At 48.2% G+C, this 27885-nt stretch overlaps 1 protein-coding gene across 18 annotated transcripts in view; it reads right to left on the bottom strand.

Moving 5' to 3' along the window:
* Window positions 1–277: 277 nt before the first annotated feature.
* rbm47 (RNA binding motif protein 47) overlaps window positions 278–27885 on the bottom strand; it is a 367449-nt gene continuing 339841 nt past the window's right edge. For all 18 annotated transcript variants that reach the window (XM_072496611.1, XM_072496610.1, XM_072496618.1 and 15 more), the window contains 2 exons: window positions 5339–5514; window positions 278–4721 (listed from right to left, as the gene is read on the bottom strand). In XM_072496611.1, coding sequence (XP_072352712.1) covers window positions 4473–4721; window positions 5339–5514 — 425 coding nt within the window. In that variant the 3' untranslated portion in view covers window positions 278–4472. The remainder of the gene's footprint in view (window positions 4722–5338; window positions 5515–27885) is intronic.

Raw genomic sequence — 27885 nt, forward strand, 5'->3', positions numbered from 1 at the left:
CAGTTACATTCCCAGTTTAATTGGTTATAAAAGAAATAAAATGAAAATATGATTTATGTCGTTAATTTTGTCATGAATTAGAACAACCCACCGCGATGATTTGATTTTACAGAGCCAATCTTGTTATTTTGGCAATGGCCCAGACATTTTAATTTTGCCTATTGTGATAACATACCAGCTCTCCATTCCCATTGCTGTCCATTGCCCGATATTATTGAACTCAAATTGAGAAATCGATTTAATTAATGACATGTCCAACACAACACAATCAGACCAATGGGTTTCATAATGCTTTATTAACTACTGCTTTAGAAATATAAACGCAACAGAATAAACTCAAGCTTTTAAAACACAAGGAAAATAGAAAATATATAGCTGAAGATCTCAAACACCTGATGGTAATGCAGTTGTTTGCTAATAAGGCACACTAGTTTAAAAAGTTTTGTCTACGTATACCTGTTCTTTTAAACGCACCAGGTCAACATTTTCAGCTGAAATATTTAAAAATGTTGTTTGAATGAAATGGCTAAAACAGAATAGCAGAAGTATGGATCCTAACCAACAGGTTCCTTGGTCTTTTTACAGGCCTCTGCCATTAACAAATAATCAATACTTGGCCTTGCGAGATTGTTGTTAGGTCCTTCTTTTCACAAAGAGAAGCAAATAAAAATACATGAAAACTTTTGCTACCTGACTACTCGAAACCCTTTGTTTTTTTCTTCAAGGAACTCTCCCACCTCTAACTGGACTAGAATGTGTCTTGCAAGTTAAATAATATTTTATTTAAATACATCTACATTCTGTTTACTTAACCGGGCTACGAAAGACTATCCAGAAAAGCAAAACTCAGTAGCCAAATAAACGTATTTCGCAATAAAAGGAATCTCAAAATCTCACCATACCCCACTTTCTTCTTTATAAGATAATAAAATAACTAAAAAATATATTTTTGGACAACTTCTTGTGCTCTGATCTAGTGGTGTTACCCTGGATACTTTGTATATTAATAAAAAGGTATTTATCATATAGAATAAGCAAAAGATACAGTAGACACCCTTTGAAAATGAATATTTGTTTTAAGGATCTAAGGCATTTATAATTCGAGGAAGGTTACCTTTTAGCTTTCTAGCAGCAGTATCCATTTTGTTGGTAACTGAATAAATCATGATTTTTAAAAATGCTTGTACCAAATGCATGCAGGGAATTTGCCCTAATGTTAAGAATTTTGAATCCAATATGTCAGGTCTAGGAACAGAGGGATAGGCCCATTAAAAGTATTGTTCGAACAGTACTGCGTAATGTCTTAACAGATTGTCTGGGTAAAGCCTACCTGTGAAACAATTAAAACTTTATTCCTTTTAAGTTTGGGCTCCACTAAAGGGAACAATTTACTCAGGTACCCATAGCTTTCCCCAGGCATTTAACAGCATTACTGAATGAAATAACTGGGTAAAGGGAGTGCTTTGTTCACCGTGGGAGTGTTGTTTAAGTGCCTATGACATTGGAATTCTGTAATGTTGGTTTCATGATTCAAGCCTCATTTTAACAATGATAAATTTTTGCGCAAAACAGTAAGCTTACTGTCCTATTAGTGTCGATAGTAAGGAAGTAATGTCCATGTGCCATTCCTTGCTTGGTGCTTACCAGGTCCAATACTGTGCTATGTAAACAGGAAGCAGGTTTCTGGGAATCAGAATTCCTGTCATTTCTGGTGAATTGTACAACCCTTTAAAAATAAAATCAAGTGTAGGAAATACAATGGGCTGAATTTTCGATTCAGAGGTGGGAAACAGGAATCAAAGCTATTTCCAGGTCCTAAAACAAAACGTCCCACCACCCCCCAGGGATTTTGACCAGGACACCCTCATAATTGCCATGGAGACAGCTCTGTCCCATTAAGAGCGGCTCTCGAAGCTGAAGGACTGACCTTGAAACTAGAGCGCATCAAGGTGAAGGTGCCCTCCCAGCAAGTCTCTGAAAAATGTGAATTAAAATGCAAAAAGCAACCAGGCCACCATTATGGGGAGGAAAACCTTTTGCAGTGTGACCTTTGTCTCCACCCATACCCAGGCAGGTAGAAAGAGCCTGTAGGTCTGCCAGGAGAGCAGGGAGTTGAACGGTCCCCTGTTGTGTCAGGAACTCTGATTTTCTGGTTGACCTTTATTGTCTATTGCTAACAAGGTTGGGAGCAGGTGACCTTGCTGACCCCAAATCTGCCTCCCCAACAGGGTCAACACTGGGAGTGGTGCTGGGAAACTGTCACACCAGCTGATGCCAACATTTTTGGGCCCTGTTTGTCTCTGTTCCTGATCTTGGGTGGCCCTGCCCAATGTTGTGATTTAGGGCTTCATATGCTATTGCACAATAGGTTTCAAAGAATCAGTGATAACTGAGATATTTCTGGTGAGATTCTGAGAATAACAAAAACAATGAGACTTGCAAAAAGAAAAATTAAGAAAATGTGTGATGTATGGATATATAGAATGTGCATAAAAACTTCAATGTGATTTAGACGCAAGGCAAATAGCTCTCTAGATGATCAGAGCTGAGAAATCAAGGCAATACTGACACATGAAACAGCTGCCTTTAAATGCCATCCTACAGTAGGTGGAGTATTCTGTCTTCCCATCAGAATGAGAAGGTGAAAGCGGATGTGGAACATTTAAAAATTAAGTGATTATAGTTTGTCTTCAAAATGGTGCCCCTAAACAGTTGTCATTAGTGTTTGTGGTAGTTTATCATTATATGCAAGCAGTATAATGAAGGAACTTCCATTCTATAACAGTAGTGAGTGTTAGAGTAAAATGGCCAAAGCTGTTACCTAAAACCCCATATTAATCCACAACACTTTGAACAATCATTTTCCCAGGTTAAAACAATGAATGCAGCTCAATTGGATATCAGGCTGTTATTATCAGCAGTTTCTTTTGGTCAGCCCAAATCATGGGGTCACATTATGCAGGTTTTACTGAGTACCATGACACTATTTAAAATAGACTTTTCTTTTGAAAGCCTTTAAACAGGCCATTGAAACACTGCAACAATATATTTAGTTCCTACTATAATATTACATTTCTTCTTTTTTTTTCCAACAGCATTGAAATAAATTGATAAAATCCTGTGGTAAACCACATATCACATGCTGCTGCACCATAAAAGCCATTTGCTCATAAACTTATATTAAAACATAATATATATACACACAATCTAATTTGTTACACAGAACCAAATACAACAACACGACTACCCAAACTACATTACCACCTCAAATCAGCTAGGAATTTTCTTTAACATGATAAAAGTTATTAATATAGCACTTCATGCCAACAAGGCCTACTTTGGGCCTTGCCCAAAAATCCAGCATCATACTACTGAACTTAAAGCAGGACACATAGAAAAATAAAGAGCATTGCAAAGGAAAGCAAAACTTACACTATATTGAGCATACCACTATTGGTTTATTTTCTATTTAATATCATACCTAATATCCTTTATGGTTCAGCCCCCTTGTGTTTGTTAAGTGGATAATAATTTACCCTCAACGATGATTGTGTAACGCTGCCATGGGTATTCCTTTCCCATGCTTTCCTTCCTCTTTTAAGAGTACCCATATCCTATCCCAAGAGATAAACACAGATATATACTTTCTTCCTCAGTCATGTGGAGCGAACACTGGATACATAAAACAATTCTGTCAAGGTCAATACCATGAACAACTAGTCTGAAGCTGGTGAAATTCAGTTTTTGAAAAGGCCAAATTGTGAAGATCAATAAACTAGAAATCAAATTTAGGCTTCATAGCTGACAATCCAATTCTTTAGTACTGGAGCTCTAGGACTGTTCCCTAGCGGAATTTAAAGAAACAAAAATAGTCTTGCTCGCCCTAGGAGCAACATATTCAGATAAGTCTTTCCAGTATCATACATAATTCTTGGTGACCAGTTAGAAAATGACAGGCTGATGTTTGGTTATACAGTATATGGATTAAACATTGACTAATATTTATTTACACGCACTGTAATCCAGTTTAAGGCCGATATTTTCTTGAAGGCACCAAATAGGGTAGATAACTGGAGTGAACAAGTCGCACAAAACCTTCATAGGATTAACACATCAAAATCCATACCCTTTTCTAGCTTTTAGATGTCCAAATTCAAAATGTTCAAGCCTTATGGACGGAAGATTTTTAGTATCTGCTAAAAGTAAGGAATTTTTAAAGTGTTTCCATAACAAAAATGCATAGAATTAGTTCTACCAAAAGGTTATAATCTTCAAAAATTCTTAAAACATGCTTTTCACAATTTACTAACAAATAGCACTTTTAAAAACATTTGTCTCTCTTTCGCATAGTTTTTGGTGTGACGTTTGCTGAAGTCCTAAAAAAAAAGAATCTTTCACATCAAACTATGTTTTTGTTTCTTCATAAATACCAGTGTATTCCTTCACTACAATAATGTTGTTGTTAGAAAATCCTAATAAGTTTGGTAGAAATCGTGTAGAGGGACTTGAAAGGTCGCTGTAGGGAATGCCTGTGGTACGTAGCCGGCATATCCTCCATAGGCAGCCACTGCCGCAGCAGTGGCAGCGTTCTTTTGCAGTGTTGCCATAGTGGCAGCAGAAGCAGGAGCTGCAATCGGTACATAACTTGCCCCATAGAACCCAGCTGTGGGAATTCGTTGAATATTGGAGGCCATTGCGTATACTGGAGTTATTGGCCGAGTCTACAAGGGAGCAAAAAGAGTGTTATGGATTTGCAATGTGGTTAAAAAAATAATAAATAGCAATATAACAATTAATACTGATAACAGGAATTGGAAATAGTCAGGCCACCTGTACACCTGAATATAGGGGGCTGGATTCTCCGTTGCGCCGGCAGCTCACCCACACCCGGGGATTTCCCGACGGCGTGGGGCTGCCCACAATGGAAAACCCCATTGGCTGGCTGGCGGGACGGAGAATACCTCTGCCAGCAGGGGCACGCCGTGGAACGGGCAATCCCGCCCAGGGATTCTGAAATTAGATCACTGCTTCAATCACTGGACAGGTATACTACAGTTCTATTCTATGCAATTATGTTACTCCAGGAGTCACTGGATACTAATAATTAAAAAGGACTCTGGCATGGTAATTTCTCATTGTTCGCTCAAGTTAACAATCATTCAGCAGTATCCAGCCTGTAACTGTTGCTCAAACTAAAGATTTCCCTTGCTTGGATGGCTCAATGTTATACTGGGCAGTGCACAAATCAACTGAGCAAGCAGAGGCGTTTACACTCACACAACACTGTAGAGAAAGATAACAAAGTATTGTACTTTAGGAAAAAGCTTTTTTTTTTAACCTGAAACGGTGGAGGAGTGGAAACTGAAGGAAGGATGGTTGCTCCATTTGGATCAGTTTGCACAGCAATAGGATTAAGAACATGTTCCATTGGGTGCATTTTGCTATCTTCCATTAGCTTAGTGCCCGGAGCCGCCTGAAATACTTGGTATTGGGTTGCAATGGAAGGGATGGCTACTGAAATCAGATAAAAGCACCAATTAATAATTTTTAGCACAAGTTATAAATCGTCTACTATAATAATGTCATAACAATTTATAATATTTATATAGCGCCGTTAACATATAAATAGGCCCAAGGCAGTGTACAGGGGTGCCTTAAAACTAAATATGACTGTAAGAGTCCTTCCTGTTTATTTCTTTTGTTCCCATTTCTTTTCTTTTCATTATTTTGGTCTGTGGACCCATAATCGGGTTGTACCTTTGAGCTGGATTCAAAGTTGAATCAGCCTGCTTGCCAGGACACTGTGTTCCCAGATTTTGTATTTTGGAGAAAAGAAACCAGACTCCTCAGTACCAAATAGATCTTAGGAACCAGCTTTGGAGCAGGTTATTTCGATTGGTTAACTGGCAACTGGTGGGTTGGCCAGGGTCAGTGTTCTGCCGGACAACAGACATTGATTGGTTCCTGCATGATGCTTTCTAAGAGAACTCAGCAGAAATGTTTAGGCCTTGAAAATTAAAGGAACACGATCCCTCTCTCCTGCTTGCTGAAGTGAAAGAACTGCTCTATTGTTCTGAAAGCAGTGAGTGCCTGAAATGATGCTGAGTCTGCAAATTAAGTAGACAACCTTGCCAGAGAAAATCATCTCAAGCCTAGAAGGAAGAACTGCTAGAAAGATACCAACCAGAAATCATGCCAGTGCATCAGAGATCCTTATCCTTTGACTTTTATTAATATTTTCATTCCCTTTCCTCCACTCTTTCCCCTCTGTGCTTTTTGTCTGTGTATGTGTGTGTAGAAAGTGGGGTAAGTTAGGAAAGGGTGGAGGGTTGGAAAGGGGTAGTAGATGTTCAGTCACATTTTCTGTCCATTTAATTATAATACTGTAAATAATAAAAGGTTACGTGTGTTTTAAAGTTACAAACCTGGTGACTAGTTTATATTGCTTAACTGAGAACTTCAGATATTTTAAATAAAATTAATTTCACCTATGTTGCAACTCTTGGTCAAGTGAGGCTGGAATTGACTGCACACTAGCCTAGGGGGCCGGGACATAGTTTGGGAGCTCAGTTCCGGGATCTTTGGAATGATAGACAGCAACGATTTGAGGTACAGTATATATTTAAAAAGCACCAGGTTTGTAATAGCATTACAAGGAGGCTTATGAAGCTGTAAAGCTATTCTTTAGGTGGAGGACAAGTTAATTGAATCGGCAAGTAAATTAAAAGTAGAGGTGCCAGTTAAAGACAAGACAGAGATATATGGGGAGTGATTCACCCCCAAAAAATTTGGTTTTGGGCATGTTTGGCAGAGTGTTTCTTGGCAGCTGCAATGCCAAGAATTACACCGCTATTCAATGGGACCTAGCCATTTGGGGCCTCGGGCCTCACAGTCAAGACCACACAGAGAGATTTCATGCACTGGGGAGCTGATCTCGCCAACCGGCTCATCATGGATAGGGACGCCATATTTGAAAGATTACCCTGATCTCTACACCTCCCCTTTCAGGGCCCCCACCTTCAGGATCCCCTTCTTCACCCCCCACCCCCGCAAACAATCTTTCCTCAGCCCCCTCAGATCTCCCCTCATTCCCCTTTCATGGGCTTAGCCTCCCGGCCCTGGTTGACATTACCATGGTGCCTGGGTGGCACTGCCAGGGTGCCAGGTTGGCAGTGCCAAGGTGCCCGAGTGCCAATGGAATGCCAGGGGAAGTGCCAGAGTACTACGCTGTCCTGTCCTCGACCACCTGGGGGGCTCTAATGGCCTGAGAGACCACTAGGTGCCATCACACCTGCTTAACGCTTGTGGAATCCAGTCCTAAATGGCACTCGGTTGAGGTCTCGCTGGTGCGGCCGGTGGCTCCCGGGCGTCGGGTGAATATGGCTAACAGATAGTTAAGTGAGCGGGCACCACGGGTCGGGTGACTAGCGCGAGTCTTCGCACCCGGCACGGAGCCTGATTTGGGACTCTCCTGCGATTCACCCAAGGGGTGCGACACGGTGGGAAAACCACGTCTATTTTGTATAAGTTGAGTGCTTGGGTCTGTTAGAAACACGGAGAGCCCACGAGCAAGTAGTCCACGTAGTGTAGCATCAGGTGAAGAAACAGATCTGGAGAGAGTTTGATTGCAGTTAGAGCACGAGAGGGAATTTGAAAAACGGCTTCCCAAAACAAATTGGCGTGAGGTAACTTGATGTGGAAATAAAATATCAACTTGAAAGTTTTGAGTTAAAGGCAGAAGATGAGGAAAGTCAAGAGGGAGGAGTAACCCTTCACAGTCCAAATTTTATTGACAGATAATTTATTGAACATATATTCAAAGCATATAGAGAGCACAAAAACAGGAACAATCCATAACACTAAACAACAATGGACACCGCATAACATATTAACAATACATATAACACTGTAACAATACAATAGAACAGGAACCCCCTATATATACAAGTACGTAGCCAACATCCTTAAGAAAAAGAGAGAATTTAAAAAACAAAACAAAATAAAGTACCCTCCCACCCCTCCCAATGTTCAAGTAGTTCTTGAAAAAGTCGATGAACAGCTTCGACCTCACGGAGAACCCCTCATCTGAACCTCCAATGGCGAACTTGTTTTCTCCAAATGATGAAACTCAGCAAGGTCCCGTACCCATGACCCAGTGCTTGGCGGTCCTACGGCTTGCCAATTGAGCAAAGTTCTCCTTTGTGCCAGTAGGGAGGCGAAAGCAACGACATTGGCCCTCTTTCCCACCGTGACACCAGGGGCGGGATTCTCCGAGTCTCCACGCCGACATCGGGTTCAGTGCGGGGGCGGAGAATGGGGCGTCAGACCCGCGATCGGGTCCGACGCTTTCCTGCGATTCTCCACGGACCGGAGAATTGCCACCAGACGCGCGCGCGGTCGGCGCAGCGCCAGTCGGGGGATATTGAAAGAGGCTCCCGTGGCAATTCTCAGCCGGCAGCTGGTCGAGTTCCCGGCGGCGTGGTTCACTCATGGTTCCACCCGACAGGAGCTCGGAGTGGCAGCTGCGGACCCAGTCTGCTGCCACCCTGGTGGGGGAGTGGGGGGATCCGTCACCGGGGGCGGGCCTCCAGGATGGCCAGGCTCGCGATTGATGGCCACCGATTGGTGGGCGTGCGCAAACTGGTGGGAGGCCTATGTTGTTGGGGCCGGCTTGCTGTGTGGGTCGCCATGTTGCGTGGGGCCACCGACGGAGGCGGCCGCCGCCTGCATGCGCAGACCCGCGGCCGGAAGTACAGGACCCCGTATTGGCAACCGGAGTTGCAAGGAGCACTCTGGGGCCCTGCAAGCCACCTTCAAAATGGAGAAGGACTTCTCCAGAAAAGTCCAGAGTGATTCGCGCCCATTTTCTCACGGGCGTGGGGACATAGCCCCATTTTCAGAGAATTCCACCCCAGGATCCTCAAACACACCAAAGGTAGCTACAAATGGAGAAGGCTTGACCACCACCCCCACGACCCGAGACAATACATCCGTAACACCCTTCCAAACCCCACTAGTTTTGCACAGGACCAGAACATGTGGACATGGTTTGCATGGGATCTGGCACATTGTGCACATTGATCAGCCACTTCCAGGAAGAAACAGCTCAGTCTAGCCGGTGTCATATGTGCTTTGTGCACAACATTAAGCTGCATAAGACTGAGCCTAACACACGACGTGGGTGCATGAATCCTACGCAATGCGTCCTCCCAAATCCAGCCCTGCACTGTGCCTCCCAAATACTCCACCCATTTCTGCCGTGCCATCACCATCAAAACTTCCTCCCTCCTGGCCAACTCAGCATACACATTGAAGATCTTACCCTCCCCAATCTCATCATCCGAAAGGAGCCTGTCCTGTAGACCTAATGACGGCAACATTGGGAACAAACCCAACTCTTTACTCAAAAAAGCCCTTATCTGGGGATGCCTCAACTCATTACTGCTGGGCAGTTGATAGGCCTCCATCAGCTCAGTTAGGCCCGCAAACTTCCCACCCAAAAACAGGTCCTCACATTTGATCCCCAAGCGGTCCCATTCCTTAAGCCTGCCATCCAAGTTTGCTGGAATGAATCTATGGTTACCATAATCGGAGCCTTCCTGTACATGCCCTGCAAGCCAAAATGTAACCGTCTCTGGTTCCAAACCCTCAGTGTGGAAACCACCATTGGGTTTGATGAGTACCTACTCGGCGAAAAAGGAAGGGGAGCTGAAGCCAATGGTCTTAAGGGATTCTCTCTACACGAGGCCTCCTCCACTCTGCACCATACCAACCCCTGGTCCAACAACTACCTTCGGACCATGACAATATTAAGAGCCCATTTGTAATCTTGAAAATTGGGAAGGGCCAGGCCACACCCTCATCTACTCCTCTCCAGACAAACTCCTTTAATACGGGGAATCCTTTCCGCCCACACAAAGCCCAGGACAAGCCTGATATACTTTCTGAAAAAGGATTTTGGTACAAAGATAGGGAAGTTCTGAAATACAAAAAGGAACCTCGGCTGGATCACCATCTTAATATCCTCTTTCATCCCTCTAGTAAGCATGACAGATTGAGCTTGTGAAGCTGGGCCCAATCCCACATTACCTGCATCCCCAAATAGCGAAAGCTCTTTCTAGCCAGGTGAAACGGGAGCCCACTCAAACACCCCTCCCGCCCTCCGGAGCCAATCAAGAACATCTCGCTCTTTGGTGTATTAAGTTTGTATCCAGAGAAGGAGCTGAATTCACTCAAAATTCCCAGGATCTTATCAATTGATTCTAAGGGGTTGGAAATATACAGTAGGTGGTCATCGTAAACAAAGAAAGCCGATGTTTCAACCCCCCTGCCCCCCCCCCCCCCCCCCCGCCCCGTTAAATAGCCGTCCACTTTCCAGACGTCCGAAGAACCATTGCCAAAAGCTCGATCGCAAGGGCGAATAGCATTGGAGAGAGTGGGCACCCCTGCCTTGTCTCATGCTGCAGAGTGAAATAGTCAGAGCTAGCCCCATTGCTGGAGAGCCTTTGGGGTTACATACAACAGTTTAACCCAGTCCAAACCCAAATCGTCCAAAATGTCAAATAGGTATGCCCATTCCATTCGGTCGAATGCCTTCTCAGCATCCATTAACAACACAACCTCATTCCCTCCAGCGGGCATCATGATTATGTCAAGCAACCTCTGAATATTGGTTACCAACACTCTGCTTTTTACAAAGCCAGTTTGATCCTCCAACCACTTCCAGTACATATCTGTCAATACGGGTGGCCAGAATTTTGGCCAGAAGCTTTGCATCTACATTCAGGAGGGAAATCAGACGATCCACATTGCACAGTATCTTTGTCCTTTTTTTGGATAAGGGACATGGAAGCCTGCAACAATGTAGGGGGAGCGAATTTCCCTCCAGCGCTTCAGTGTACATTTGTACCATTAACAGACCCAGCAGCATACCAAAACATTTATAAAATTCGGCTGGGAATCTGTACGGTCCCGGGGCCTTCCCTGACTTCCCTGAATCAGCTCTCGAAGACCTACCAGAGCCCCCAATCCTTGCACTCTAGCCTGACCCACCTTTGGAAACTCCAAACCATCCAAGATTCTACATCTCAGTTGGTCCCCCGGTGGCGGTTCCGATTGGTATAGCCTTCGATACGTGCTGGGTCCGTGACCACCTCTCCCACCGTGCTCCTACGTCTACCTATTACCCTAGCAGCCATCTGCTTCCTTAGTTTTAAAAAAATAATAATTTTTATTAAAGGGTTTTCATAAAATATCAATAACAAAATGAAAAAGAAACCCAACAGGTTTAAGTACAAAACACAGTCCAGAAAAACAACCCTCCATACCCCCCTCCCCCCCTGTACATAAATAATAAATTAACATTAACACCCCGACTTAATACAACAAGTATATACAACCCCTCAGACCCTCCAGTATAAATAACAAAAACAAAAATGTAACCCCCCCCCCCCGCCCCCCCGAGTTGCTGCTGCCATTGACCAATGTCTACCGCTCTGCCAGGAAGTCTAAGAACGGTTGCTACTGCCTAAAGAACCCTTGTACCGACTCTCTCAAGGCGAATTGCACCCTCTCCAACTTAATAAACCCCGCCATATCGTTGATCCAGGATTCCACGCTTGGGGGCCTCGCATCCTTCCACTGAAGAAGAATCCTTCGTCGGGCTACCAGGGACGCAAAGGCCAGAATTCGGCCTCTTTCGCCTCCTGCACTCCCGGCTCCTCTGCCACCCCAAATATTGCGAGCCCCCAGCTCGGCTTGACCCTGGATCCTACCACCCTCGACACCGTCCGCGCTACGCCCTTCCAAAATTCCTCCAGCGCTGGGCATGCCCAGAACATATGGGTGTGGTTTGCTGGGCTCCCTGAGCACCTAACACACCTGTCCTCACCCCCCAAAAACCGACTGATCCTTGTCCCGGTCATGTGTGCCCTGTGCAGCACCTTAAACTGTATGAGGCTGAGCCTCGCGCACCATGAGGAAGAGTTCACCCTCCCCAGGGCGTCTGCCCATGTCCCTTCCTCAATTTCCTCTCCCAACTCCTCCTTCCACTTACCTTTTACCTCCACCACCGAGGCCTCCTCCTACATCACCTGGTAAGTTTCCGAGATCTTTCCCACTCCCACCCACCCCCCCGAGAGCACCCTGTCCTGTACTGTGAGTTGCCGTAGCCGCAGGAATTCCACCACCTGCCGTCTAGCAAACGCCTTTACCTGTAAGTACCTGAAGGTGTTCCCCGGGGAGAGCCCGTACTTCTCCTCCAGCTCACCCAGGCTCGCGAACTTCCCGTCCACAAACAGGTCCCCAACTTTCGTATCCCTGCCCTGTGCCACCCCACAAACCCTCCACCTGTTCTTCCTGGGGTGAACCGGTGGTTCCCCCGTAGTGGGGTCCCCGCCGAGGCCCCCACTTCTCCCCTGTGCCGCTTCCACTGCCCCCAAATCTTAAGGGCAGCCACCAACACCGGGCTCGTGGTATACCTCCTTGGAGGGAGCGGCAGCGGCGCCGTTGCCAGCGCCCCCAGACTCGTACCCACACAAGATGCCGTCTCCAGCCTCTTCCATGCGGCCCCCTCCCCCTCCATCACCCACTTGCGCACCATCGTCACATTGGCGGCCCAGTAGTATCCACAGAGGTTGGGCAGCGCCAGTCCCCCCCTATCTCTACTCCGCTCCAGGAACACCCTTCTCACCCTCGGAGTCCCTCGCGCCCACACAAACCCCATTATACTGTTAACCCGCCTGAAAAAAGCCTTCGGGATAAACACGGGGGGGCACTGGAACAGGAACAAAAACCTTGGGAGCACCGTCATTTTGATTGACTGCACCCTACCCGCCAAGGACACCGGCAACGCGTCCCACCCCTTGAACTCCTCCTCCATTTGCTCCACCAGCCTTGTAAAATTAAGCCTATGCAGGGCCCCCCAGCTCCTGGCCATCTGGACTCCCAGATACCTGAAGCTCCTCTCCGCCTTTTTTAGTGGGAGCTCGCCAATCTCCCTCTCCTGGTCCCCTGGATGAACTATGAACAGCTCGCTCTTCCCCATGTTGAGCTTGTACCCCGAAAAGTCCCCGAATTCCCTCAGAATCCTCATTACCTCTGGCATTCCTCCCACCGGGTCCGCCACATACAGCAGCAGGTCGTCCGCATAGAGCGACACCCTATGCTCCTCCCCACCCCGCACCAACCCCCTCCAATTCCTTGACTCCCTCAGTGCCATAGCCAGGGGTTCAATTGCCAGTGCGAAGAGCAGGGGGGGATAAGGGACACCCCTGTCTCGTCCCTCGGGGCAACCAAAAGTACTCGGACCTCTTCCTGTTTGTGGCCACACTCGCCATTGGGACCTCATACAACAACCTAACCCACCTGACAAACCCCTCCCCAAACCCAAACCTCTTCAGCACCTCCCACAGGTACTCCCACTCTACCCTATCGAAGGCTTTCTCAGCGTCCATCGCCACCACTATCTCTGCCTCCCCCTCCCTCGCCGGCATCATGATAACGTTCAAAAGCCTCCACACATTTGCGTTCAACTGTCTCCCCTTCACAAATCCCGTCTGGTCTTCATGGATGATCTGCGGCACACAATCCTCAATCCTCGTGGCTAAGACCTTCGCCAGCACCTTGGCATCTACATTTAACAAGGAAATCGGTCTGTAAGACCCACATTGCAGGGGATCCTTGTCCCGCTTCAGGATCAAGGAGATCAGTGCCCTCTGCTTCCTTAGTTAATGGGCGAGCATCCTACCAGACTTCTCCCCATGTTCATTCATAAATCCCCTGGCTCTGCACACCTGTCTCACCACCTCCTCTGAGGTGACCAAATTAAACTCCATCTGGAGCCTCTGCCGCTCCCTTAACATAGCTTCATCTTGTGATTCCAGGAATCTGCGATCAACTGCTCAGATTGCCTCCACCAACCTCGATTGCTCTTCTCGCTCCACCCTTAGCCTATGCACCCGGATCAAAATACGGTCTCCCCTAACCACACCCTTCAGTGCCTCCCACAACACCACAGTGGAGATCTCACCAGGGTCGTCCTGATCCATATAATTATGAATGACACCTTCCAATCTCTCAAATATTCCCTTATCCGCAAGGAGACCAATATCCAATCTCCACTGATGTCTACAAGTGGACGGTGTTTCCGCCCGCAGGTCTACCCAGTGAGGGGCGTGGGCAAACACCGCGATCGCAGGGTACTCTGTCCCCGCAACTCTAGGAATAAGCAACTTGTCTAAAATGAAAAAATCTATTCGGGAATAACACTTGTGAACGTGTGAAAAGAAAGAAACTCCCTCGCCTTAGGCCTCCCAAAGCGCCACGGATCTACGCCCCCCATGAGCTGCATGAAATTCAACAGTTCCCCAGCCATCACCGACATCCTCCCAGACCTAGGGTTTGATCGGTCCAAGTCCATCCAAGGCTGTATTAAAGGCTCCCCTATACGATGGGGCGGGCGGTCCTGGCGGCGAGGGGTGCCGTGAACCACTGCGGCGTCGGGCCGCCCGGAAGGTGCGGAAACCTCCGCACCTTCAGGGGCTAGGCCGGCGTCGGCGGGGTTGGCTCCGCGCCAACCGGTGCGGAAAGGGCTTGGTGCCGCGCCAACCGGTGCCGAAGGGCCTCTGCCGGCTGCCGTGAGTTGGCGCATGCACGGGAGCGCCAGCGTGTGCTGGCGTCATCTCAGTGCATGCGCAGGGGGGTTCGACTCCGCACCGGCCATGGCGGAGCTCCACAGCAGCCGGTGCGGAGGGAAAGAGTGCCCCCCCGCGGCACAGGCCCGCCCACGGATTGGTGGGCCCCGATTGCGGGCCGGGGCACCTCCCGGGGCCAGATCCCCCCGTGTCCGCCCAAGGACCCCGGAGGCCGCCCACAGAGCCAGGTCCCGCCGGTAAGTATCAGGTCTAATTTATGCTGGCGGGGCCGGCCTAAAACGGGCGGCCGCTCGGCCCATCGCCGGCTGGCGAATCGCCTGGGGGGCCGCTGTCAGCGGCTGCTGACTGGTGCGGCGTGATTCCCGCCCCCGCCAAATCCCCGGCACCGGAGAATTCGGCTGGTGGCAGGATTCACACCGCCCCCTGGCGATTCTCCGGCCCAGCGAGGGGGTCGGAGAATCCCGCCTTAAGTCTGGGACCAAGGACAATCCACATCGTCCCAATTTGGGGCATATATATTGCACAGTGCAACCGGGGAGTCCTCCAACCGCCCACTCACCAACACATGACTACCACTCGAATCAGCAATGAACCTCTTCATTGAAAAATACACCCTTCTACATATTACTAAGGCCACTCCTCTCATCTTCATATCCAGACCTGAGTGCTACACCTGGCCAACCAATCCTCTTCTCAGTCTTGTCTGGTCTGCCACCTTCAAATGAGTCTCCTGGAGAAACATCAAGTCTGCCCTCAGGCTCTTCAGATGAGCTAATATGCACAACCTTTTACCTGCCCCTCCCTCCCCCCATCAGCAACCACCCATATTTTTGCCTGAGCCAAACCCCCCAGGTCCTCAAGCCGGACCTTATGGGGCCAACGCTAGTCTTCCACTGCCATCAACTTCCACATCGCACCTTTACAAAACTCAAACCGTCAACTATCCCATACAATCCTTCCCAATACCCACCCTCCCATAGAATCATAGAAGTTTACAGCATGGAAACAGGCCCTTCGGCCCAACCAGTCCATGCCGCCCAGTTTTTACCATTAAGCTAGTCCCAGTTGCCCGCACTTGGCCCATAACCCTCTATACCCATCTTACCCATGTAACTATCTAAATGCTTTTTAAAAGACACAATTGTACCCGCCTCTACTACTACCTCTGGCAGCCCATTCCAGACACTCACTACCCTCTGAGTGAAGAAATTGCCCCTCTGGGCCCTTCTGAATCTCTCCCCTCTCACCTTAAACCTATGCCCTCTAGTTTTAGACTCCCCTACCTTTGGGAAAAGATGTTGACTATCTACCTTATCTATGCCCCTCATTATTTTATAGACCTCTATAAGATCACCCCTAAGCGTCCTACGCTCCAGGGAAAAAAGTCCCAGTCTATCCAGCCTCTCCTTATAACTCAAACCATCAAGTCCCGGCAACATCCTAGTAAATCTTTTCTGCACTCTTTCTAGTTTAATAATATCCTTTATATAATAGGGTGACCAGAACTGCACACAGTATTCCAAGTGTGGCCGTACCAATGTCTTGTACAACTTCAACAAGACGTCCCAACTCCTGTATTTAATGTTCTGACCAATGAAACCAAGCATGCCGAATGCCTTCTTCACCACCCTGTCCACCTGCGACTCCACCTTCAAGGAGCTATGAACCTGTACTCCTAGATCTCTTTGTTCTATAACTCTCCCCAACGCCATACCATTAGTAGGTCCTGGCCTGATTCGATCTGCCAAAATGCATCACCTCACATTTATCTAAATTAAACTCCATCTGCCATTCGTCGGCCCACTGGCCTAATTGATCAAGATCCTGTTGCATCCTCAAGTTAAACCAAAACAAGGAAATATACAAAACCCTACCCTCCTCACATCATTTTGTCCCCCACATCTCTTCCGTTTACTGGTTTTCACACCAGCCTGGTGGGCTCCACACGAGGTCCGCAACTACCCTGACCCCGCCAAAACACCTATACATGATCCCAGACAAATAACAAGAAATGTGCCCAAGTAAATAAATACCTTCCCATTCCCCCAGCTCGTGAACACCAGTCCTGCCTCATTAGAATGAAAAGGAAAACCGGAAGGAGAGTGATGGATAGAGGAACATAGTAACAGTTTTAGAATACACAGCAATCAAACTAACAACACAATCCCAAGTGCCTCAGAACAAGAACATTTTAACAATTTAACGTATTTACAAATTCCCAATCCCTTGGTCTCAAAGAAACCTGTCCGCCTCCTCCGGTGTGTCCAAGAAGTATTCCTGTTTCTGGAAGGTTATCCACAGATGGGCCAGAGACAGCATTCCAAAACTCACACCTTGTGGAGAACTGCCTTGACTTTATTAAAACCAGCATGGCGTTTAGCCAGTTCTGTACCCCGATCGGGGCATATCCTGATAACACGCTCTAATTGCGGCGTAGATCTTTGACTGAGGGCACAAGCTCCAGGTCCACCACCATTGCGCCTTCAACCGCCCTCTCCAGAGCCTCGCGGTTCTGTCTGTCTGCTGCCATTTTTTCCCCCCTGGTATTCTTTGTTGGATGCATATCGGAGCGCTTGAAAAGTTTGCCGACACCTTTGCTGATGGAATCAGGACTTCGGAATTGCGTTAGAAAGCCCGGTTGGGACTTTTAGGTAAGAAAAGAAATCCCCGCGCGGGAGCCACCAGGTCCACAGCCATCTACTGCATGGCCACCACCGGAAGTCCAAATCCTATTGGAGATATGTTTAAATATGTATAGGCCTCCCAAATTTTGAGAAAGGATGTAAAGGCATTCGTCATGGCATTTGAGAAAATAGCAACTCAAATCGAGTGGCCAAAGGAAAAGTGGACGTAATCCATGTAAAGTAAACTGATTGGGCGGGCACAGGAAGTTTATGCTTCCCTGTCAGAGGGTGTGTCTATGGATTATGATGAGGTAAAAAACACTATTCTGGGTGCTTATGAATGAGTTCCGGGGGCATATTGGTAAAAGTTGCAGAATTTACGGAAACAGCCAGGACAGAATTATGTTGAATTTGAAAGGGTTAAACAGAACAATTTTAATAAATGGGTGTGCACATCAAGAGTTGAAAATACCTATGAGGCTCTCTCAGAGAAATCATTCCCTTGGAAGAATTCCTTACCCTCTGTGATAGAAACCCATGTTGAAGGCCAAAGAGTTATAACCGCTAGACAAGCAGCAATAATAGCTGATAATTATGAGCTGATCCTTAAATTAAATCTTTGTTCCGGCGCCCTTAATTAAAAAAATTATAGGAAATGGGCGAGCGAAATGAAGGCAGGTTGCCAAGGTAAGGGTTGTATAACTAGGAATGCTCTGGGATCACTTCCTCAGACTAGGAAGGAAGGTAAGGACAGTGGAATACTATGAGGAAGGAGACATCCTCATCGACCTGTGGACGAGGAATGGATGATTGTTCATCAGATAGACATACCCTTAGAAGTACAATTTGACCAGGGTCCTAACATGTCTAAACTTTTCCATGGTATAATTTAGGTATCAAGCATCTAAAGTTGACCACCTCTCACCCATAAACTCGGGAAGCTTTGGAGAGATATCATCAGACTCTCAAAACCATGATTAGGGACCAATGCCATGAATGTACAAGAAATTGGGACAAGGGATTGGATTTTTAAAACTATTTTTCACCAGGGATTCTCCAAACGGATCTACTGGATTTAGCCCATTTGAATTGGTCTATGGCCGTGAAGTACGGGTCCATTAATGTTGATGAAAGAGAGGTTTCTAAAAGAAAAAGATAAATCTTCAATGTTGGATTGCGTATTCACGTTTCTGGAAAGACTCATGGGAGCTTGTCAGGTAGCCCAGGAGCATTTAAAGGCTTTGGAAGAAAGAATGAAAATGTGAGCTGACAAACATGCCAGCTCCAGAATATTCCAAGCTGGAGATGAGGTTCTGGTATTGTTGCCTTTGCAGGGTGAGCCTCTGAAAGTGAAATTCAGCAGCCTTATAAGATAGTTAGGAGGGTGAATAAGGTGACTTACTGAATATATATTCCAGACTGTAGGAAGAAGGACCGATTATGCCACAGAAATATGTTGATGAAATATCATCATGGAAAGAAGATAGGAAGGAACCAGTGTGTCAGGTGGTAGAAGTAGTGGAAGAGGACAGAGATGGCAAGAGTGAGGAGAAGAGATAGTCAGTTCACAGAGTAACCGTCCTGTGGTATGACTAGCAAATACGATAATACTAGAACAGTTAGATGCTGAGTTTGCATACCTAGAAGAGCAATGAAAAGATCTCTTAAGGATACTGCAAAAGCATAAGAAGATTTGTAGGGACATGCCGGGGGTGCATTACATTAACTGAACATGATGCAAACGTGGGTGACTCCAACCCAAAAAAAGCAGCTTTAGAGAAATTGAGGACCGTTTCGTAAACAAATTAGTATTCGTCACCCCTGATTTTTCTGAAACTCTTAAAATGGCCATTGATGCCAGCAACCTGGGGGTGGAGTCAGTGATGAGTCAGGAATAGAGAGACCGTTGAGATACGTTTCTAAGAAACTAAGTCTGCGCCAAAGAAAGTACTCCACCATTGAGAAGGAAGCCTTAGCATTACTCCTCGCCCTTCAGCATTTTGAAGTTTATGTCCAGCATGGTAATAAGCAAAGCCTAGTCTATACTGACCATAATACGCTTGCGTTTGTGGACAAATGTAAATCTCGGAGCGCAAGATTGCTCTGTTGGAGTTTATTGTTGCAAACTTTCAATGTAAAAATTGTGCATATTCCTGGAAAGGACAATATTATTACGGATGCATTGTCACGACTTTATGTGCTGATAAGAGGCGGATATAAGATTGTAGGAACTTATTTAGTGGGAAAGGAAGGAGCAGTGGACGTGTGTTTTGTGGTTTGTGTCACATATTTTGTGATGAAATGTCCTTGCAATGACGTTTCATCCCTCTAATGGAGGTGGTATGCAAAAGTCCTTCCTGATTAATTCCTTTGCTCCCATTTCCTTTCTTTTCTTTTTATTATTTTGGTCCATGGACCCATAATCGGGTTGTGCCTTTCAGCAGCAGGTTCAAAGTTGAATCAGCCTGCTTGCTAGGACACTGTGTTCCCAAGTTTTGTATTTTGGAGAGAAGAAACCAGACTCCTCGGCACCAAATGGATCTTAGGAACCAGCTATGGAGAGAGTCAGTTCAATTAGTAACTGGTAACCAACCGGTGGGTTGGTCAGGGACAGTGTTCTGCCTGATAATGGTCAGTGATTAGTTCCTATATGATGCTTCCTGAGAGAATCTAGCAGAAGTGTTTAGACTTTGGAAGTGAAAGGAACTCTCCCTTTCTTTCCCACTTGCTGAAGTGAAAGAACGGCCCTATTGTTCTGAAAGCAGTGAGTACCTGCACATCCTTTGCTGTAAACCTGATAAGATGCTGAGTTTGCAGAGAAAGTAGACAACCTTGCCAGACAAAACCAGTTGAAGTACCAAAATGAAAGCCTGAGCTTCAGAAAGACATTGACTGGAAATCATCCCAGTGCATCAGAGATCCATATCCTTTTATTTTTATTAATATTTTCTTTCCCTTTCCACCACCCTTTCCTCGCTGTGTTGTTTGTCTGTGTGCAGAGATTAGGGTGAGTTAGGAAGTGGGTGGGGGGGGGGGGGTTGGGTTAGGTGTAATAGATAGTCAGTTACATTTTCTGTCCATTTAATTATAATGCTGTACATAGTAAAAGGTTGCTTGTGTTTTAAAGTTACAAACCTAGTGAGGCCGTGGAATGCCCTACCTGCTACAGTAGTGAACTCGCCAACATTGAGGGCATTTAAAAGTTTATTGGATAAACATATGGATGATAATGGTATAGTGTAGGTAAGATGGCTTTTGTTTCGGTGCAACATCGTGGGCCGAAGGGCCTGTACTGCGCTGTATTGTTCTATGTTCTATATGTTCTATGACTGTAGCTGACTGGGCTCAACGAAGGACCTTGGATATCTTAAATAAAATCTAATTTCACCTGTGTTGCGACTGCGGGCCAGGTGGCCCCAAGCCACATGTGGGAATATTAGGTCAGGTGACCAAGAGCTTGGTCCGCTCATAGTGAAAGATATATGTTATAGAAGGGTACCTTAAAGGAGGGAAACAAAATATGGACCTACAGATATATTGGGAGAGAACTTCCAAGCTTAGATCCAACAACATTAAAGGAATAGCCACCAATATTTGAGCAAATAAAATCTGGAATGCTCAAGAGGTTAGAGTGAGATTAAAACAAATACCTCAAGAGGATTGTGGACTGGAAGAGATTACAGAGATAGGCAGTGGAGTGAGTGGTTGTACATTTGGTGGCTCCCGCTCGTGGCGGTTTTTTCGGTGTATGCGAGGCGGAATAAAGGCGCAGGGGAGCGAGGGGAAGAGATTGTATGGAGCTGAGGGCCAGAACCGGTTGAAAATGGGGAATCAGTTAGTTAGAGCTAGTGCGGCGCCTGCGAAGCACGTGGAGATGGTGGAGGGGCAGGGCGCGGACCAGCAGGTGGGCTTCTTAAATGAGAAGTTCACCCAGCAACGGAAGGAGAGTCTGGAGGACCTGGCCTGGGCGGTGGATTCGATCAGGGTGGTGGTTGACCGCGTGGAAACAAAGCTGGGGGCCCAGGGCCAGTCGAGCAAGAAAATGGAGGAGGGGTAGGGGAACACAAGGAGCTTTTTGCATCGATCAGCAGAGGCGGCTTCAAGAGAAGATTGAAGACTTAGAGAACCGGTCTCGCAGGCAGAATATAAGGATTGTGGACCTGCCGGAGGGGACTGAAGGAGCCCATGCTGGTGCATTTGTGGGGAGGATACTGGAGAAGCTGCTCGGAGAGGGTGTGTTTGCACGGCCGTTGGAGATGGATTGAACGCACAGGCCGAGAGCAATGGTGGTGCGGTTGCACCAGTTCCTGGACAAGGAGCGAATTATGAGGTGTGCCAGGCAGACGAGGCGCTGCACCAGGGAGGGCAGTGAAATCCGAGTGCACCAGGACCTGGGCGCAGAGCTGGCCAAGAGGACAGTGAGCTTCAATAAGGTCAAGGCAGCCCTCTACAAGAAGGGGGTGACGTTCGGGCTACTGTACCCGGCACGTCTGTGGGTGACCTATGAAGGCCGGGAATTGTACTTTGGCTCGGGGTTGGATTTTAAAACAAAGGGGGTGGCGATGTCAATAAGCGGGTGGCGTTCAAGGTGGGAAAAATAGTGGCGGACTCTTGGGGGAGGTATGTTATGGTCAGTGGGAAATTGGAGGGGATGCCAGTCCTATTAGTCAACATCTATGCCCCGAACTGCGACGATGTGGAATTTATGAGGCGGGTCCTGGGGAGGATTCCGGACCTGGATTCTCATCGGCTGATTATGGGGGCGGGTGACTTTAATACGGTCCTGGATCCGAGACTGGACCGGTTGAACTCAAGGTCAGGGAGGGTGTCGGCAACAGCTAAGGAGCTCCGGGGGTTCATGCTCCGCACTGGGTGGATCTACGAGTGAGCAAGGGTGGAGGGGAGAGGGGGACAGCGCCCGCAACGGAGGCTGGATGTGGGACTGTTAACGGAGGAAGAGGTATGTGAGCGGGTGAGGAAGGCCATCCGGGGGTATGTTGAGATTAATGACATGGGGGAGGTTTCGGCAGGTACGGTTTGTGAGGCACTGAAAGCAGCAATCCGGGCACACAGGGAGAAGGTGGAGCGGGTGGAGCTAGAAAGGCAAGTGCAGGAAATCGGGCAGGTGGACAGGAGATATGCAGAGGCCCCGGGGGAAGGGCTGTTAAAGGAACAGCAGAGGCAGCAAATGCAATTTGGGTTGTTATCCATGGCAGTTGCCAAGAGTGAGAGGGGCGGTATATGAGTATGGGGAGAAAGCGAGCAGGATGTTTGCGCACCAGTTGAGGACGTAGCAGATGGCGAGAGAAATTGGGAATGTGAAGGACACAGGTGGGAATACGGTCTTGGACTTGGCGGGGGTGAATGGGATGTGTAGGGAGCTTTATAGCAAATTATATAAGTCGGAACCACCGGCCGGGGAAGAGGGGATGAGGTAGTTTCTGGGAGGGTTAGAGTCCCCGATGCTTGATGAGGAGCTGGTGGAGGGCCTGGGGACCCAATTGGGCTTGTAGAAGTAGTAGAGGGGCCGGAGGCGATGCAATCGCGCAAGGCCCCGGGACTGGATGGGTACCCGGTGGAATTTTATAAGAAGTTCTCGGGGGTATTGGGACCGCTGTTGGTAAGGGCCTTCAATGAAGCAAAGGAGTTGGGAGTGCTCCCTGCGACGTTGTCACAGGCATCGATCTCCCTCATTTTAAAACGGGACAAGGATCCGGAAAACTGTGTGTCGTATAGGCCGATCTCCCTGTTAAATGTGGATGCCAAACACCAGGCACCGATGGCGAGTGTGCAGACGAACCGGGTGAGATCAGATTACTTCAGGTTGTACTGGGAGATGAGGCGGGGATGTCCACTTTCCCACCATTATTTGCCTCGGCTATAGTGCCGTTGGCATTGGCATTGAGAGCGTCAGGGGATAGCACAGGGAATGTGGGACACAGGGTCTCACTCTACGCGGACAATCTTCTTCTCTACATATCGGACCCGCTGGGGGAAATTGAAGGGATTATGGGGATATCAGAGGTTTTCGGGGTACAAATTGAATATGGGTGCGAATGAGGGGCGGGATTCTCCGTAATCGGCGCGATGTCCGCTGACCGGCGCCAAAAACGGCGCGAATCGGTCCGGCATCGCGCAGCCCCAAAGGTGCGGAATTCTCCACATCTTGGGGGGCCGAGCCCTAACCTTGAGGGGCTAGGCCCGCGCCAGACCCTTTGGTGCCCCGCCAGCTGGCGCGGAAATGACTTTGCCGTGCGGCGCATGCGCAGGAGCGTCAGCGGCCGCTCACGGCATCCCCGCGCATGCGCAGTGGAGGGGGTCTCTTCCGCCTCCGCCATAGTGGAGACCATGGCGAAGGCGGAAGGAAAAGTGTGCCCCCACGGCACAGGCCGGCCGGCCGATCAGTGGGCCCCGATCGCGGGCCAGGCCACCGTGGGGGCACCCCCTGGGGCTAGATCGCCCCGCGCCCCCCACAGGACCCAGCCCGCACCACCTTGTCCCGCCGTTCGAAAGGTGGTTCAATCCACGCTGTCTGGCGTGGGTTGACAGCGGCGGGACTTCGGCCCATCGCGGACTGGAGAATCGCCGGGTGATTTCCGCTGACCGGCACGCGCGATTCCCACACCGCCGAATCTCCGGTGGCGGAGAATTCGGGACATGGCGGGGGAGGTATTCACGCCGGCCCCCGGCGATTCTGCGACCCGGTGGGGGGGTCGGAGAATTGCGCCCCAGGTCTTTGCGATCTAGGCGAGGGGGCAGAAGATGAGATTGGGTGAGATGCCGTTCAAGGTGGTGGGAGGGAGCTTTCGATATTTGGGTATCCAGGTGGCGCAGGAATGGGAGCAGCTGCATAAATTGAATTTGGGTCAGTTGGTAGACCTGATGAGGGGGGACTTTCGGGGTGGGACGTGCTCCCGTTGTCATAGATCGGTCGGGTACAGACAGTGAAAATGACGGTCTTCCCGAGGATTTTGTTTGTTTTCCAGAGCCTCCCAATTTTCATCCCCAAGGCGTTCTTCAAAAAGGTGAATGCAGAGATCTCGGGATTTGTTTGGGCAGGTCAAGCCCCGCAGATGAAAAAGGTGTTGCTGGAGCGGGGGCGTGCGGGGGGCAGGCCCTCCCGAATTTCATTAACTACTACTGGGCGGCGATGGTCAGGAAGTGGGTAGTGGGGGAGGGGTCGGTAAGGAAGCGGATGGAGGCGGCCTCATCTAAGGACGCGGATTTGGGGGCATTGTTAGCGGCACCTCTGCCGTTTTCTCCGGCTTGGTATTCCACAAGCCTGGTAGTAGTGGCAGCCCTGAGGGTGTGGGGATAATGGAGACAGCACATGGGGTTAGAGGGGGCGTCGGTGTGGGCACCGATATGTGATACCCACTGGTTCGCTCTTTGGGGCTGGACGGGAGGTTTCGGAGTTGGCAGTGGGCAGGGATCGAGAGATTTGGGGATCTCTTTACTGATGAGCGTTTCCCAAGCTTGGAGGAGCTGGAGGAGGAGTTTGAGTTGCCGGGGGGAATGGATTTCAGTATCTGTAGGTGACGGATTTTGTGCGGAGGCAGATTTCGACCTTCCCGCATCTGCCTTCCCGGGGGCTACAGGATAATAATTATAATCTTTATTGTCACAAGTAGGCTAACATTAACACTGCAATGAAGTTATTATGAAAAGCCCCTAGTCGCCACATTCCAGTACACAGGGAGAATTCAGAATGTCCAAATTACCTAACAGCACGTCTTTCGGGAGGAAACCGGAGCATCCGGAGTAAACCGATGCAGACACGGGAGAACGTGCAGACTCCACACAGACAGTGACCCAAGCCGGGAATCAAACCTGGGACCCTGGAGCTGTGAATCAACAGTGTTACCCACTGTGCTACCGTGCCGCCTGGTGGTGTCGAGAACAGAAGTAGGAGAGGGGAAGGTCTCAGAGATCTATAAGGAGCTGATGGAGTGGGAGGGACCCCCGATAGGAATGGTGAAGAGAAAGTGGTTAGAAGAGCTGGGTGAGGAGTTGGAGGTCAGGTTATGGGAGGAGGTCCTGAGGAGAGTTAATGCATCCTCATTGTGTGCCAGGCTCAGCTTGATACAGTTTAAGGTGATCTACAGGGCGCACATTACTGTGGCCCGGATGAGTAGTTTTTTTGAGGAGGTGGAGGATAGGTGTGGGCGCTTGGCGGGGATCCTGCGAACCATGTCCATATATTTTGGGCATGTCCGAGGCTGAGGGGTTTCTGGCAGGGGTTTGCTGAAATCATGTCAGAGGTCTTAAAAGTGAGGGTGGTTCCAAGTCCAGATGTGGCGATCTGAGGTGTGTCAGAAGACCCGGGAGCCCAGGGGGTGAGAGAGGCCGACGCCCTGGCCTTTGCCTCCCTGGTGGCCTGGAGATGGATCTTACTAGGGTGGAGGGACTCGGAGCCCCCGAAGTCGGGTATGTGGGTTAGCGACATGGCGGGGTTTCTCAGACTCGAGAAAATTAAATTTGCCTTGAGGGGTTCGTTGCAGGGATTTGCTCGGACGTGGCAGCCATTCATCAACTTCTTCGAGAAGAATTAAGCTGTCAGCCTGGGTGCGGAGGGTGGGGGACATAGGAGAGATGCGTAAGGATAGGAGAACCAACGGAGGGGTAGTTGGGGAAGGTGACATTGTTTGTGTATGTCATGTTGGCTGGGGTCTGCGCCCGGGGGGGACGTTTGGTTATACTGTTATGATTTTGTTTTTGTTGAAATTTGATGTGTAAAATTGTTAAAATTGCAAATGCCGCAATAAAATATTTTCTAAAAAAAAGGTTTCCATTCGAGCCTCTATCGTTCTGAAGAGAGAATTGGTCGGTTCTGGAAAGAAAATTGGTCTGCAGACCTCTGTCCTTCAGCAACTTGGCCCCCACAGGCTTTCTGGAGAGAGTAAGCCCTCACGGTAGCCTTTGGAAGAGAATTAGCTGGACATTTCTGGAGAGTGCATTTAGGCTCCCCTTCTTGCTGCCAGAATCAAAGTTAAACCCAAACGCAACCCTTGAAGCTCTGAGAAACATTCCAGTGAGATCAGATCCAATCACCACATGTTATCAGGCACAGCACAGCCTTTTGGATTCTTCAGTTTGAATTAAAGGTTCAGAATTCTTACAGGCTGCTTTGCCTTAAAAAGACATGTCCACTAATCATCCATAGATCAAAGATGTAACAGCAAAATAAAAGAAAGGGGAAATAAGGGAATAAACAGGTGTGGTAGTACCAGGTATTGCGGTACCTAAGAGGCCGATGACCATTGGTTAGACCCAGGAGTTTACCATTGGCTGTTGTTACGTAGCTCCGCCCTGACAGGCGGCGTATAAGAAACGGTGCCGTCCCAGCAGCCTTCACTTTCTGTACCGAAGCTGCTGGGGAACAAGTTCTAGTAGATTAAAGCCTTCAGTTATGAAATCACTTTGTCTTGAGTGTAATTGATCGCGCATCAACAAGGAACCAACAGGAAGGACCTTTACAATAGTTAAAACTAACGGTAACATAAGAACATAAGAAATAGGAACAGGAGTAGGCCATCTGGCCCCTCGAGCCTGCTCCACCATTCAATGAGATCGTGGCTGAACTTTTGTGGACTCAGCTCCATTTTCCCACCCGAACACCATAACCCTTAATCCCTTTATTCTTCAAAAAACTATCTATCTTTATCTTGAAAACATTTAATGAAGGAGCCTCAACTGCTTCACTGGGCAAGGAATTCCATAGATAAGGACAGGATGGTGGCACAGTGGTTAGCACTGCTGCCTCACACGCTGAGATCCCAAGTTCGATCCCAGCTCTGGGTCACTTTCCGTGTGGAGTTTGCACATTCTCCCCGTGATTGCATGGGTTTCGCCCCCACAACCCAAAGCTGTGCAGAGTAGGTGAATTGGTCACGCTAAATTGCCCCTTAATTGGAAAAAATGAATTGAGTACTCTAAATTTCTTTTAAAAATATATCGGTAACAAAGGTATAAATGAGGGTTTAAACAGCAGTTGAGCTGTGGTAGGGGCAAAATTGGGTGGTTATGTGGAGGTGGAAATTGGCGTTCTTAATGATGGCCCAAATATGACACCATGGTTGCAAACAATTGGTTTTAGTCTCAGGCTGTTGCCAAAAAGAGGAGTGAAGCTGAGAGCTGAGGAATGAAGTTTGGGGCAGGGACCAAAAATAATGCCCGAGTCCTCCTGATGTTTAATTGGAGGACATTTCTGCTTATCCAGTACTGGGGTGGAATCCTCTGGTCCTGCCAGCAGCAGGAAGCTTGTCTCATGGGAGAACTTAATTTGGCATGAGGCCAGGAATAAGTTTCCCACCTGTAGGATGAACAATAGGAACTAAGTTCTCGAGATTTTAACATTGGATTAAAGGCAGGGGTCGACCTTCTTGACAAACAATGTCAGGAAAGTCTTTTACATGAATGCTCATGAAAAGGCCACCTCACTGGAATTAAGGACGGAATCCCCGCCCCCCCCCCCCCCCCAACGCCGGGTGGGAGAATCTGGGGCTGGGCGCGGGCTCCGACGCCGGAGTGAAACACTCCGGTTTTTCACTCCGGCGTCGGCACTTAGACTCCCGATGGGAGAATTGCGCCCTAAGTTCCCCGCCAGT

The sequence above is a fragment of the Scyliorhinus torazame genome, chromosome 3 (genome assembly GCF_047496885.1).
Source record: "Scyliorhinus torazame isolate Kashiwa2021f chromosome 3, sScyTor2.1, whole genome shotgun sequence".
In the NCBI taxonomy this organism is placed as follows: domain Eukaryota; kingdom Metazoa; phylum Chordata; class Chondrichthyes; order Carcharhiniformes; family Scyliorhinidae; genus Scyliorhinus; species Scyliorhinus torazame.